The 15,541-nt window shown below is 41.7% G+C and overlaps 2 protein-coding genes across 3 annotated transcripts in view; one reads left to right on the plus strand and one right to left on the minus strand.

Moving 5' to 3' along the window:
- The window catches only part of ANGPT2 (angiopoietin 2), a 56,883-nt gene extending 41,432 nt beyond the window's left edge, over positions 1-15,451 (plus strand). For both annotated transcript variants that reach the window (XM_019921512.3, XM_004315539.4), the window contains exons 6-9: positions 2,720-2,821; positions 3,375-3,541; positions 7,887-8,017; positions 11,246-15,451. In XM_019921512.3, the coding sequence (XP_019777071.1) occupies positions 2,720-2,821; positions 3,375-3,541; positions 7,887-8,017; positions 11,246-11,406 (561 nt within the window). In that variant the 3' untranslated portion in view covers positions 11,407-15,451. The remainder of the gene's footprint in view (positions 1-2,719; positions 2,822-3,374; positions 3,542-7,886; positions 8,018-11,245) is intronic.
- MCPH1 (microcephalin 1) overlaps positions 1-15,541 on the minus strand; it is a 229,828-nt gene that overhangs the window by 115,378 nt on the left and 98,909 nt on the right. Inside the window, 1 exon segment of the mRNA XM_073798651.1 lies at positions 14,327-14,404. Within this exon segment, the coding sequence (XP_073654752.1) occupies positions 14,327-14,404 (78 nt within the window).

Raw genomic sequence — 15,541 nt, forward strand, 5'->3', positions numbered from 1 at the left:
AAGGAAAGAATGTTCAACAGATCTCTGCGCAGATCTTTCCCAAAGAGGCCTAAATATCATTTCAACCTTATTTTTGAAGAATTCATTAGGTTTTTGTACAAGATAGGCATTGCAAGATGGCATTTATCAGAAGCATTAGGGTTACATTTTTGCTAGTTAGAGACATAAGAGTTTCCTTCCCTACATTTCCCAGGCTACCTGACGCCTAATGTCGATCTCTTTGCTCTTTAATCAGTTAGTCACCATGGCCTCAGAGCCGAAGCATAACATTTAAATCAAGCGCTATTTGCTGAAAGAAATCAAGCTTTAGAGCGAGATATCAGGTCCCTGGACCACACCATGGCGTGCTCATCGAAAGTATTAACCGCCCTCGGGTTTGCTGTAACTTAGCAGTGAGGTCATGGGCATTACCTGAGGACTTATGCTTTTCCGACCCTATATAATCTACTTCATCATTTTCATCTGTACCTTCTGGCTACGTGGAGAACTCTACCTGAACACTATCTTGCTCCGGAAGCCTCATGAGCCAACTAACCATGATACTTCGGTGTTTATAAATGCTCTGTTCTTTTTCTTAAGCTGGACAAAGTAATATTAAGAAAACGTTCCCATGATCCCGTCATTGTCCCTAATGGGGTGAGAGGATAGTATGGCTCAGACCCCAGCTCTTGGTCTTCACTGATTTGCACAACAAGATGGACTTGTTCTCTGATTTAAATATCAGCAACTGCATCAGGGTGATTCTGACACTGAAGAAGCAAGTATTAGAATGAGGACAGGCTCCCTGAGAACAGTGTGCCGTCCTTTTACCCGCTAGCACGCCTTTTAGGACACAGGGGAGCTAACATGTGTGCGCAGGACTGCTCAGATCAATGGAGCTTATTCAGCTAGTTTACTAGACACGTTGACAGAAGTGAGCAGTACGGACCATCTTGTGGACCAGAGGCGAGTGAGAGGCAGTATTATTCATGAACTGATTTCAACGTGGAGCTGCATGGAGGGCCTTCTGACCTATTAACAAAACAGTCAGGTTTCTCTGTTTTCAGAAGCATGGGAGAGTAGAAAACACATCACAGAATTAGGAAATTAAAGAGACCTTATTCAAATCCTATATGCTACTTAATAGCTGAATGACTCTGATCAAATTAACCTAACTTTACCAAATCTTTTCTCCTTTCAAACATGCAGAATGATAGTATCACAGCAGAGTTGCCATGAGATTACAGATAATATACGGAAAGTACCTAGCCTGGTGCTTGGAACAGAGTGATGCGTAGCAATGATAACAACCATAATTAATAATAATAATAACATCAACACAGAGAGATAATAAGGGGTTATATTAAGCAGATCGATTTCATATGGCTGATTAATTTAAAATGGGGAAATCATCTTATTCTTGATAAATATAATCTTCTTTCATGGAACACGTTTCGAAACATGAGGGTGACTGGGGAAGCGATGACGGGCCGAGCGTCCATCCTGGAGAGAGTCTGGAATGGCGGTGGAGAGCGCACAACAGGAGAAGCAGTGCTGGGTTCCAGCTGCCGCTCTTGGTTCCGCTCGAAACAGGATGGCCAACAAGCGCTTACAATGAAAGGGCGGGTCCAGGTGCACTCTGGGTTCTCCTTCAGCCCCCATTCTCCAGGATTTCGGCTCACAAATGCAGTACAGTTGACGTGTAAACTTACTCTGCCAAAATTATCTCCATTCTTCCCCCCAAAGACCATGGAAGACAACAAAGGAAGAATACTGCTAATTGCTTTCGAACCTTAACTTTCACATTTACTACCTTGTAACCTGTAAGGAAATTCATCTTAACTTTTTGGAAAACGCCTTCCTTCTACTATAATCTCATTATTTAAAACTATTTGTGTAATCTTATTTTCGGGGGTTTTTAATTTCATAATAAAACTCCAGCTGAGTTGAAATTGAGCATGCATGCTCCTAGCCCAAGGAAGAATCCTGTGTAGCGAACAAAGTTTAAACCCACCAAGCCCGTTTAAAAGCAGAAATCAAAAGAGCTGGGAAGAGGAGTAACAGGGGCAGTGAGCAAAGTGCAGAGAAGCATGAAGTCAGGGTCTGTGGGGTGGAGCTGCCAGGCCCCTCAGGTCACACACACACAGCAGGTACACGGGAGCCCCCGGTCCCTTGTTCTGAGGGATGAACCAGGAAACCTGACTTTGATCCCACACATGGAGGAAGCCGAACAGCCCCATGGCATCACAGGAGTCTTGGAAACCCCACAAGGCAAGAGTCTCCCTTTTACACCACTCTCTGGAGAGTCAGTCGGGACTGGCAACCATCATAAAGGTTTTCAGGGCTGTGAACACGAGGCGATGGATTTCTACAGGCTGGAGATGAGAGGTTTGGGGCCAATCTGCCAACACGTCCCATTCCCAACGAATCTCTAAGGAACAGCGATCTCAGGGTCAGCTATCGGGGTGGGTCTTTAGCCTAGAACAGATGATGACAAGGTCCTAGTTTCATCGACACATCATGTTATATTACTGTTTATTTTTCATCATCATTTTAAATTCATGGTTTTCAATTTCTTTAAAATCCTCTGCCTCTTGGAAGACCACAAGATTTACGCCAGAGAACCCCATCAGCCCTGGTCTTATTATAAGTATCTCCGTTCACCTCGTTTCTGTTATTTAAGACAAAGACCCAAGTCACGCACATTTCCCAGGCAGTAATTGTGCGTTCCTGTTTGCAGGCTTACTGTGACATGGAAACAGCTGGAGGTGGGTGGACAATTATTCAGCGACGTGAAGATGGCAGTGTTGATTTTCAGAGGACTTGGAAAGAATATAAAGTGGTATGAATACTCTTTAAACCATCTGAAAATAATTTTCTTTGCGAAAACTAACTTTGAGAATGTGCAGGAACTTTACCACAAATCTAAAACTAACCAATGACTTTTGATCATTTTTTTTAACCAAAGGGTTCTTTTTAACTGGTGTTTCAGTCTCCCCGTTAAAGAATGGTCCTGCTGCCAATGTAATGTAAACTATATATCAAAACAAAGGCATGCGAAAGTTAAGCTTATTTTTAATGGTGGGCTCAGCATTTTTTGGTAAACTGTTTCATCGTGTTTCACACGTCTGTAAACTGAGATGTTTATGATATTGGTGGTTCCCCAAGTCGTTCTAATTATCCCAATACTAATTTCCTTCTGATAACAGCTTAGTTTCCTAAAACTGACCTTTTAAAAATCTTTCTTATATGGAAGACCCCAAAGTTTCACGGTACGGGAAGGGATTTCTGTTGAATATTGAATGGTTATTCCGTGTTAAGTTGATGGACTATTGATTTCAAATACATGAAGAAAAAATAAATGAAGTAAGTGAATTTTACAACTTCGATTTCAGGGATTTGGGAACCCTTCAGGCGAACACTGGCTGGGAAATGAGTTTGTTTCACAAGTGACTAATCAGAAACGCTACGTGCTTAAAATACACCTGAAAGACTGGGAAGGGAATGAGGCTTACTCGTTGTACGACCATTTCTATCTCTCAAGCGAAGAACTCAATTACAGGTAAGGAAATTATATGTCACTGAAAAAGTTAAAGGACTTGCTGGGTGATGACTCCAGAAAGTCAGAACCCCATTGTATTAACCAGAATCTAAATTACTCATAGGCTACCTTAAGGGGGAAAAACATCTTGTTTCTTAGAGCTCTTTGCCGCCTTTAGGTAAGTTGCTCTAGTTTCAACATTCGAACTTTAATTTCGACAATATAAGGAAGGCTTCATGAGGACAGAATTTTGCCTGTTGTGTTTGCTGTGTAGCCTCAGGGCACAGGTGAACCCTGTGTGGCAGATAATGGGTCTTTACCAACTGTTTGTAGAACAGGTGAATGTTGTGTCCCTATAAAACGCCCTGCCAATACCACAACAGATGTATACCCATGACTATACTGTTTTCTTCCAGAAGGTTTTAAAAGTTAAATCTATCTTTTTGAAGTTCAGACATATTCAACTGTTATGTTCCATCCCAAAGTCAGGATGAGTTGCCAAGTTCAAAAGAGGAAGGATTAGGTGGGCAGTAGGTAGCCAGACCCTCTGCCCTCTGCTATAGGAAGATCATCTGATTCACAGCACTGCCTCAGTATTTACCTACCTCCTCCCACCCACTGGACACAGCTAATCTTGAATGTTCCAAGAAAAGCACAGGCAATTTTGACTGGGACTTTACTCTTTGGCTCTAGAGCGCCCAGAGAGTAGAGACAGAGCAAAGGGATCTCTACAACCTGCTGTGCCAGGCAAGGGCAGTAGGCACGTGCACCTGTGCTTTACAGGGAGAGGGGCTCAGACGTGCGTGTCGACGGCGGCGCAGAGCAGGGCGATGGGGGGCCTGGTGGCCACACGGGAATTGGTCTGAGAAGGCACAACACAAGGGTTCAGGCACCAACACACCCTGAGGGAGTCTAGAGGGCTCGGACTGGTGGTGTTTGGGGGTTTTGGTGATCATGGAGCACACGTTATGAAACACCAACTCTGAAGTCAGAAATAAACAAGCGAAGTTCCATAGGAACGTCACAGGAGACAGGCGTCAACTGGCCTGCCGTCCCGTCTAAATCCCACTGATGCCCGACTCAGACCCTCTGCTCAACAGAAATTCCAAGATCTGAGTAGTTTGGGAACAACCCACAATTTCGAAATCCTTGAGCTGGCTTCCTTGGGGAGGCGCGCGATGGACAGCACGAAAAAACGGGCCGAAAGCCAGCTTGCTGACAGCCACCTGAGAACTGCACAATGTCCAGTGTCCTGCTTTATAAACAGTGGACCAAAAATTCGGAAGCATGTTTTGAAAACATAATGTACGACAAGCTTCGACATGACTTTTAAGAAGTCAGTGAAACAGCCCATCAGCTCTCATTACAGAAAGAGCCGGCTGTCCAGGGTGGACGGGAACTCAGATGAATGAAGAGATAGGTGTTGGGGCCTCACTGCAGCCCAAAGTTGACTCCACAGATCAAAACTTCAATGAATTTTTAGACATGAGTGGTTGGTCATTGTTTGACCTCCAAGCTAAATATTTTTTCAACTGGCAACAGTTAGGAATCTACAACACAGGAATTAAAAAAAAAAAAAAAGCACACACAAAAATTAAGGATTAGACTGTTTATATAAGAAGATTTTACAATATGGGTCATTACCCTTGTATGCTGACATTATAAAAATATTTTAAACAGCGATGGTTCTTAACAGATATTTCCTTTAGCAATGCAATCAATTTTTGGATATGCCATTTTAAAAAGCACACAGTTGTTTAAAGCTCAGTTTAATTTACTTGGCAGTATAAAACAGATACTACACTGAAAAAATTATTATCCTAATAAAACATGTCAATGTGATAAGAAAACTGGGATGTGACTAAAACAATAACTACAGATGTTTCAGAATGCCAATTGTATGTAGCAGCTAAGTTGTTTTTCACTAAAGGAATTTTTTCCCAAATGTAGGAAAACTGAAAAAATACACGTTACAAGAAGGGATAAATGCATCAATAGAGTATGATTATTTTTACTAAAACTAAAAACTACTTGTATATTAAACCTTAAGAATTGGTCATTTTTCACAAACATTCTTGCAATTCTATGCAAACACTGAGATTTAATTATTAAATATTGGCATTACCTCTCCTTTCACTCTACTGTGATGTAAAAGCAATGGGTACCAATTTAAAGTAATTCCAAGAACGTGGCTATTCTTAACAATCAAATTTTACAAGAAGGCAACTTTAAAACAATGGGCCAGACTCCCCTGGTGGCACAGTGGTTAAGAATCCGCCTGACAGTGCAGGGGACACGGGTTCAATCCCTGGTCCAGGAAGATCCCACATGCTGCAGAGCGACTAAGCCCGTGCCCCGCAACTACTGAGACTGCACTCTAGAGCCCACGAGCCACAACTACTGAAACCCACGCTCCCTAGAACCTGTGTGCCACAACTACTGAGACTGCGCTCTAGAGCCCACGAGCCACAACTACTGAGCCCACGTGCCACAACTACTGAGCCTGCATGCTGCAACTACTGAAGCCTGCGTACCTAGAGCCCGTGCTCCACAACAAGAGAAGCCACCTCAATGAGAAGCCCACGCACTGCAACCAAGAGTAGCCCCCGCTCAGCGCAACTAGAGAAAGCCCACGCGCAGCAATGAAGACCCAACGCAGCCACAAAATAAAAATAAAAAATAAAATAAAACAATGGGCCACACGGCAGAAGGATCTAAAAAGATACAACTTTTCTCACAGAGACTCATAAAACATAGTATTCTCCCTTCTTTTGCTTTGGGGAAATTTAATGCGTTCCAGTAGAACTGAGATTGTTCAGAGGAGACAGGAGAGTTCAAAGGAGGAAAAGCACGGGGAGTAGTTCATCTCAACCCTACCTACGATTAATGAGAAGGGCCTGGACAGAAATTAAAGTGTTTCAAAATCCCAAGGGTGAGCAGAACTTACAGAAGGCCTTGCAGCAGGTATGCAGAGGCTGTGCTAGGGCCCAGGGTCATTTTTGAAGCATGAGGATAACCCTAAAATTCAGAAATTCGATCAAGGCCTGTGATGAGGCTTCCAGAGCTACAGTACTACAAACAAAAATCTGAGTTACCAACACAACGTTACTCAGGACCAGCGCTTTATGGAACTCACTGGATATGCCCCCGTGCCCCCCTTTTCACAAGTGCCTCCTCGATAACCAAGCGCCCCTGTGAAGGGGCGCAGCAGCGTGGAGCCCTAACGGAGGTGCAGTCCCAGCTGCTGCCAGTCCCAGCTCCACCACTTACAGCACGTGGCTGTGGACGAGCTCCCACCTCCGAACCGAACCTTAGCGATCTTACGTGTAAGAGGGGGGTGGCGCCTGCCTCTTGGGGCCGGTCTGGGCATTCCATGCACGGGCCCGGGACAGTGAGTGGCACAGGCGGGTTAGAGACACGCCCCTGGGGAACCTTTCCTCTCAGCTCCACCTTCTGCTCCAGCATGAATTCCAGGAAATCCTATTCCCTCCCAGATAGCTGTTAGCAAATGTGAGCAGGTGTTCCCGAGATGAGAGGTGGCGGCGGCGCTTAAAGTACAGCAGGAGGGTCCCTGGGATGGGGAGCCACGCTCCAAGCGCCACACTGTGACATGGAGTTCGACACAGGCACCGCGTCCCCTGGACCCTGCTCCGAGCTCCGGAGCCTGTCTGCCTGGGGCTCTCCTGGAGTCGGGCTCACAGACCTGCCCCTGCCCTTCTCCCCTCCTCCTTGGCAGGCACAGTGCTGGGGCGAGCCAGGTTTCTGCAATCTTCTAAAAGCCTGGGCTATTATCTAGGGTCTAACTTAATAGTACGCTTATTCTTTCTCAATGTCTGGCAGGTTTATTATAATACTATTCAGAAACAAGGCAAAGCAGCCACAAGGATTTGTTTTTCCACACAGTTCTCTAGATTTCTACTTCACATTCAGTGGTCATCCCTTGTTGTCTGCTGTCCTCCCCACACCCACCAGTCATCCTGGATTCTCATTTCTACAAGAGATGGATGATGCCTGGAGACTTGGAAAGAGGATCCCATCACGATGTATTTTCCCCTCTTCTGTTTACCTGAAAGCAGCAGGAAAATAAATGACAGGGCCCCCAAGTCCCCGCTGATGCCTGTGCAAGTGATATGCGTTGAAGGCTTCATGAAAACATTCCTCTTTGCCTAAGGATTTGATGATAAGTTGGTTCCTGTTTATACCAGCGCAAAAACATTTTGTCCAGAGTATGCACTAGCGCACTGAGCAGCATAGCACGTGTTTCTGTAGAATGAAATTCTTCGTTGTAAAAAACTTTCCACTATGATAAATCAACCACCCAAGCCAATTATGTTTTGCCTTTTTTTTTTTCTTTGCATGCTTACAGGATTCACCTTAAAGGACTCACAGGGACAGCCGGCAAAATAAGCAGCATAAGCCAACCAGGAAACGATTTTAGCACAAAGGACGCAGACAACGACAAATGTATTTGCAAATGTTCACAAATGCTCACAGGAGGTGGGATGACGTTTCTCTCTTCCTATTTGTATTGGCAAGAAAGGATTTCATAGAGGGAAAGGTTGGCTCTTTGGACTTCAACCTGTGATTGGTGACAATGTCCCAATTTCATAAATAGACTTACTTGCTCAATACAGGGAAATTTGTTTTTCGCTTTTTCAGACTGTTGAGTTTTACACACGAATGTGATATTGAGCTAGAATTGTCAGCAGGCCAACTGTGTCTCCTCAGGACCTACCCCTGGCAAGGAGAGGGGCCGTGTGATACTCAGCAAGCTCTCTGGAGTTTGTGCTGAGTATCAGATGTTGGCACGATGGTCTAATTCCATTTTGATTTATTAAAAAGGTTAAAAATTAAAAATGGCTACCGAAACAGGGACATAGATTCATCAGTATAGAAATGTTTCCAATTAATAATTTATTGTTCCAACAAGGATTTTTCAGTTGTCTTTTTTTTAAAGTATTTCATTAATATATAGCAAATACTAATAATGCACAGAAAGCAATTAACCAAGCTCCTTTTCTGTGCATCAAATTCAAATGAATGACTGTCCACTTTAAGGCCTTTATCTTCAGGTTCTTCTTGCCTTCTACCTTTCATGTTAGACCTCTTAAAAACAACACACAAACAAAAAGAGGCCACACCCATAAGCAAATGTGGTATAACAGTCACTTAATGGCCAGATGAGTTCTCAGAAACATTTCAGAGCTTAGTGACAGGAACCAACTGTTAGAAAACTTACTCTTCTGATTCCTAAAATTTTAAACGTGGAATAACTAAAACCAGTTAATTGTGATTGAGACCAGGAAAAAGTCGGGCAAATGCTGTGGAGTTAGTTCTTAAAAACACTGAAAGGTTGAAATCAGCAACAAAAATTCTGCCAACAGTGCAGACGAAATGCAGAGGCAAACAGGAAATTGGCAGGGTTTAATTTGTAGAGACCATGAATTGTATCACCAAAAATTCATTCATTACTCACCCAGGAAAACCAGAGGAAAAACCAGAGGAAAGAGCTGCAGTCAATATATTTTATAAATACGAGGTACTGCATAAACAAGTAAAGGGTCTAAACTTGTCACGTGTTTGTACTGCAGTTAAGAATCATTTACGGACAAAAGGAAGGATTTATTTACAAAAATAATTTGAAACCCAGTAATTTTCAAGTCTTTAAAATGATACTGAGAGAATTAGGCTCCATTAAGAAAATCAGTCCTATGGTTCCTTAGAGAATATATTTCATGTATAAATAGACGTTGGTAACTCAGGTCTTCCCTATTAGCCATACTTACTTCAGTAATTTTTTCACCAGAGAAAGCTATTATGCTGATTGTGTAAAAGCTGCCTGTCTCTCCCATCCCACCACAGTAATCCTTTTTGAAGCCAACCAGGGGAGGGCGGGGAGGGGAGGGAGCACGCCGAATCCTGCTTCCTGTCTGTCATTCCCACACTGAGCCCAGATGTCCACGCAGAGGGTGGCGGTTTTCAGACCACCCGAATGTCAAGAGCTACTCAAGAGAGTATCAGTGCATTAATAACCAAGGAAACAACATATTTACTTACTCAGATCAAGATTTAGGGCTGAGAGTGGAAGTGGAAAGGAGATCGGGGAGAAGAAACGCAGCCCAAGAGAGACAGCAGAGCGGTCCCAACTGTAGAGGTCAGATTCCCAGCCGTGGTCTGGACCACAGATAAACCAGCATAATGACCAGCTAGATTTTTGCATAGACAGTAAATTCTATAGTTGAGTCAGACAACAGGCTCTGGAATGGACATATCTATAAATCTGCAATATTCTTGAATATTTTGAAGGTTTATGAGTCACACACACAAATGTCTTATCAAATCAACATTAATCTGCATCAACCTAAGTCATGGAGCTGTTACTATCAGGAAACAATTTAGGCACTTGGATGTAATAACTGGTGATCAGAGTTCAGTGTATAAATAATATAATAATTGCATCAGAATACTTTTTAAAGAAATAAAACATGCCCTACCAATACCTGTAACGTTCACATTACTGATTTCTTTTACTAGGTATGGAGAGATCGATAATAGTTATTTTTTTCTGTATTTTAAAATTTTATATAAATGGCATCATACTGTATGTGTCCTTCCAACACAATCTTGCAAAGATTTATCTGGATTAATGCTTGTAGACTGAGGGCATTCCTTCCCCTCCCAAACCCAGGGCCTCTAGGTAAGGGTATTAAAAGCCCAAGCCTGGTCCTTCAGGTGTAGGTGTGGATGCCCACTGCTCCACCGCTGTGCCATGCAGCGGCCTCCCAGGTCCCCCACTTTACCTTAGTGCACACACCACTATAGCTCTACATTTCCTTTCTGTCTCTGGGACTTAAACGTTTCCTTTTTATCTAGCTCCACTGAGTACTTAAAATTTGGGGTTACGTTTGAAACAAAAAGACTTTTTTTTTTTAATAAATTTATTGATTGATTGATTTTTGGTTGTGTTGGGTCTTCGTTGCTGCGCGCGGGCTTTCTCTAGTTGTGGTGCGCAGGCTTCTCACTGTGGTGGCTTCTCTTGTTGCGGAGCACGGGCTCTAGGCACGTGGGCTCCAGCAGTTATGGCTCGTGGGCTCTAGAGCACAGGTTCAGTAGTTGTGGCGCATGGGCTCAGTAGTTGTGGCTCGCGGGCCCTAGAGAGCAGGCTCAGTATTTGTGGCACACGGGCTTAGCTGCTCTGCGGCATCTGGGATCTTCCTGGACCAGGGCCCAAACCCGTGTCCCCTGCATTGGCAGTGGGGGTTCTTAACCACTGCTCCACCAGGGAAGTCCCAAAAAGATATTCTTTGTTAGGCGGAGGGGAGCCTGAAGCAGCCTGGTCCACCGTGTTGCTGGCACCGGATGGAAGGTGACCCTGGGCCGATGAGAGCCACCCATCGATTCTTAGGGCTCTGACTTTTCCACACTTTCCACTGTCCTGTGGGTCTCCTAGTCATGTCTGTGGGTGACTGGCCCTTCCCCACAGCACAGGGGAAGAGAAGTAAGAAAGCACGTAAAAACATGTGCCCCAGGGGCTACGGTTCCACCAGTGTAGAGGTGGAAAACCACACTGCCACCTGCCAGGGTGGCACCCTCCACTCTCAAGAAGGCCCGCACACACCTGCTTAAAATGAGCAGAATGTGACTCTCGGATTAGCCAGTATTTGTAACTCCGCGGTGAGATAGGGCCACCTGGCTCCTAATTCCTTCTGTGTTTCACTTTCACAGGCTGGTGGTTTGATGCCTGTGGTCCTTCCAACCTGAATGGAATGTACTACCCACAGAGGCAGAACACAAATAAGTTCAATGGTATTAAGTGGTACTACTGGAAAGGGTCCGGCTACTCGCTCAAGGCCACGACCATGATGATCCGCCCAGCAGATTTCTAAATGCCTGCGCACACCTGAGGAACAGTGTCTTCCAGTTTTCAAAGACTTCATCCCAAAGCTCTGAAAGACACAGCTGCATGCTGCCGCCCTATCCAGCTCGGACAGACTGCCCACGCTCCAGACTGAGGGGACCCGCGAGCTCCCAGCTAGAGCCCCATCAACGTCACCCCTTAAACCCGCATCACTCAACGAACCGAAGCACAACCCCCAACGAGCCACAGCCTGGCATGGTGACCTGGTAGAACGCCTACGGGAAGATAAATTTAAGCCTGCGAATGAGACTGACAATTTACAGGCTCTGTTGTCACAACCAAGAATGTTATGTGCGAGTGGATCAGTAAATAACTGGAAAACAGAACACTTATGCCATATAGTAGAGATAACCTTGGAACTGCATTCTTCTGAGCACTGTTTATAGACTGTGTAAATATCCATATGTCCTGAATTCAGCACCACTATCATAATTAAAAGGAAGGAACAATTCTTGAAGCCATAAAAATACACTATATATTCAGGGATTTTTACGAGAAGTGGTTATTAGCGGTTTAATATTTGGAGAAGGAAAAACATAGTTAACGCATTCTGACTCCTCCTCTTAGGGGCTTTAAATTTTCATTTTGAGAACAGCATATTTGCATAGGCATTGATAGGTTAGTTTTAAGTTAATGCTCAAATATATATATTTCAAGTTTCTGTGGTGAAGACTTTCAGGATCTCTGAAATTATTACTAGAAACGTGTTCTTTTAGTATATATGAAGATTGTACTATTTTTTTTCAGCCTCGCTGTTAAATATGAAGGGATTTTTAGTAATTAAATATAACTTATTAGGTGAGATGACCGCATTTAACTTTTATGATATTTACAACATTGTAATATGATTCTGAAACAAATGATTGTGCCTTGTGACAAGGAAAATCTTGATTTTTAATGATGAAGAAAATTATACATTTAATTTCATGACAAAGAGGCTTTCCTACCTTTTACTCACTATTCTAATACAAAAGTCTTTTTTCTCTTCTACTAAGACGTATTTTAGGGAAGTAGGCTACAATGTAGTTTGTGGTTGAGAAAACCCTTCCATTTAAAACACTTACAAAGCTATACTTCTCAAGCTGGATTCACCCTGGAAGTTATTTACAGGAAAAAATAATTTGCGTTAGTAACATTAACTTAAATCTTACTAGAATTAAACCACCAGCAAATTAAAAAAAAAAAAAGGTGTTCTGGGGTGCAAAACCAAAATCTGATATTTATAGCATATTCAAATGTTTACAGAAAATTTTGAGAGCACAGATTTAACCTCAGGACTGCAAAACCTTAAACTCCTAGAGTTTTAACTCCGTTTGAAGTTTTCATTGTACAATTAATACTAATGAACATTTGAGTAATGCTTCATAATTTAGAAGCAATTTCTCATATATTCGCTTTTGAGTCAGCTACTAGGAAGCTTAGAGCCAAATTTGCAGCCAGCATTTACCTGTGTCTGTCTTCACCTTATACTGTCCTACCACTATTTTTTTCTTTATTCCATTTTTCTTATCTAATTTATTTTATCCCCACACCCCCCTCCTCTTCCCAGCTTAGTTTTACGACGCTCAGGTGTTGCTGAGCAACTTACGGACTCTGGACAAGTCAGGCCCTCTGCTTTTCCACCATGCTGCACTTTCCCAACAAATATATTAATGAGAACATAACCTCCCATCCCAGAACAGCTCCTCTTATTACATGTAAGAAGGCGTCATAAGGTTAGCAGAGGTTGAATTTTTACACAGCTTTGTATCAAGCTAAAAAACATCTGATAATAAGAAAATATCACCGCCTCAAAAGAAACAATAAATTTCCATGACATCTCAATGACCACATGACAGACACCGAGGTGGGAAAATGATAATACGGGAAAAATTGGCAACAACACAATTTATATTCACTTGCCCATGTAGGCAGATAAGGTGAGTTTCAAAGACAAACCTCACTATGTTACTCAGAGTTACGTATACTCTCTCGTGACAGCGAGTGGGGGAGAATTTGAGTTTTTACTTTACACTTCAACTCCTTACCCGGTATTTCAAACAAAGAGTCTTGCTGAGAGGAATTTTTTCTCTCCTTAAGAAAACATTTATAAAGTCCAGAGCAAATCAAAACAGCAATCTCAAAAATGAAAACAAAAACAACCCAACAACTAGATAACCACAGCGACTGGAGGACAGAGTTCAACTTCTCACTATGTGATAGCCATATGGCATACTCAAACGATTAAAAAACATGGAGACCACTCACAGATTACACATCATCACTTACCTTTCAGGTATTAATCTTTTGAAAGGATAAAACGTGACAAACCAGTTAACATTTGAAAACAAAAGCCAACTTCTGCACAATCCTGCTTCCAACTAAATCTGAAATTACCTACTTATTAATCTTTAAAAAAATTAGAACCTGGAACTTTCCCATTAAGCATCTGAAATACCTGAAAATCAGTAAAGCTGAAGCTGAGTTTCAGGAAAAACATCAAAACAGAAACACCACATCACAATGCTAACAGGCCACAATTTTTATACCTATCACTTCTATCTCTTTTAACAGTAACAGCATTATTTTTTAAGGCAGTAAGCAATATATAATAGTATCTTCTCAAGAATCTAGTCTTCTTTCATTTTTGTTTTTCTCAATCCTGAGGACTTGTATAATTAAATTTTTTGAGATTACATTTCTCACAACTTTTTGAGGAATGTTTTCACATTCTCACATTTATTCTCACAAATAGACAAAATGTGTTAAGTTCCGCAAATATGTCTTTTTAGTTATAGGCATAATTGCTCTTGATTTAATAAAAAAAACTTGAGTGTATATCTATGCTAATAATGACTTCCGGAAAATACCAAATTGTATTTACCACCATAAAATAATATGTGACTTACAGGAGCTGCAGGGAAGTAGTCTGACTCTTCAAACGGTTCCTCGGAAATCCAATGACCCATTTCCAAAGACCACAGTACCTATAAGTGAGAGAAGAAGAAGAACATTTTTTATAGACTTATTAGGCTTTTAGTGGACAATAAACCAGTTTGAAGATACAACAAAACCAAAATAAACAAACAAAAAAACCCTAGCAGTAACTACATACTACATTGATCCAAAGCACATGTATCTTGAACACCAAAGTGCCATCAGAATCTTCAGGTTACAAAAATGTTACAAATATTAATAAACGCTTGTTTAAGAAAATGTCTCCTGATGGCTAGAAGTCTGGGTTATTATCCTAGTGAGGATAACCACCCCGTTTCTAAACATATGAAATATTACGTCTTCCTAAATTCCAGTTTCCAATTTAAGGAGTCATTATAGACAATCCTTAGTAAATAATACAGAATTTTATTAATTTAAAAAAACCCATGTATTAGGAGAAGATAGATCATAAGCCTAAATTCAAAAAGCAAACCTTTTGGTGTGTAACTTTATTTCTATCATTAGCTAATGTTTTTAGGAGAAGTTCTCCACATCCATGTTTGGAAATCCTTCTCACACTTTGGAAGAGTAAAACGTCTCATAAACAAGCTGTCATCATCATCGTTAGAACCCACACATTTTTAAGTAATCAAAACAATGTTTTCATTTTTAATTCAACATTTGAGATTCTGCACTCATCTCTACTCTATGACCAAACTCCTTGAAAAGCTGTATGTCTCTATGTACCAGTAGAATTGTACAACTAAAATAATGAAGATGAATTACATAACTCACACTGATCTTTTTATCTGCAATTTCCTTCTTTCCTACATTCAGTAAATCTATTTTTTTTTTTTTGCCCCTAGAGTTGCTATGTAAAACTCAAGCGTTTTTTTTGCTGAATTAGCAGGAATGAGGTCTAAGTCTTCCTTTTTGGTAGTTCCTAAAGTTCAGAACCATTTATGGGCTATCAGTCTGAAATATTTCCTTTTTTATATATTAAATCTAATACTTACCCAAAATGAGACAGCAATGTTTTGTTTCTAAGAAAAAGTGAGCATGACAATGGAATAAAGACAAGAACGGAATACAGAATCTGAATGATCATTCTCAGCACTGGCCCAGATCTTACTTTCAACAGATGCATTTACTCATTCAACAACTATTTCTTTCTGCTCACTATCCAT

The sequence above is a fragment of the Tursiops truncatus genome, chromosome 21 (genome assembly GCF_011762595.2).
Source record: "Tursiops truncatus isolate mTurTru1 chromosome 21, mTurTru1.mat.Y, whole genome shotgun sequence".
In the NCBI taxonomy this organism is placed as follows: Eukaryota; Metazoa; Chordata; class Mammalia; order Artiodactyla; family Delphinidae; genus Tursiops; species Tursiops truncatus.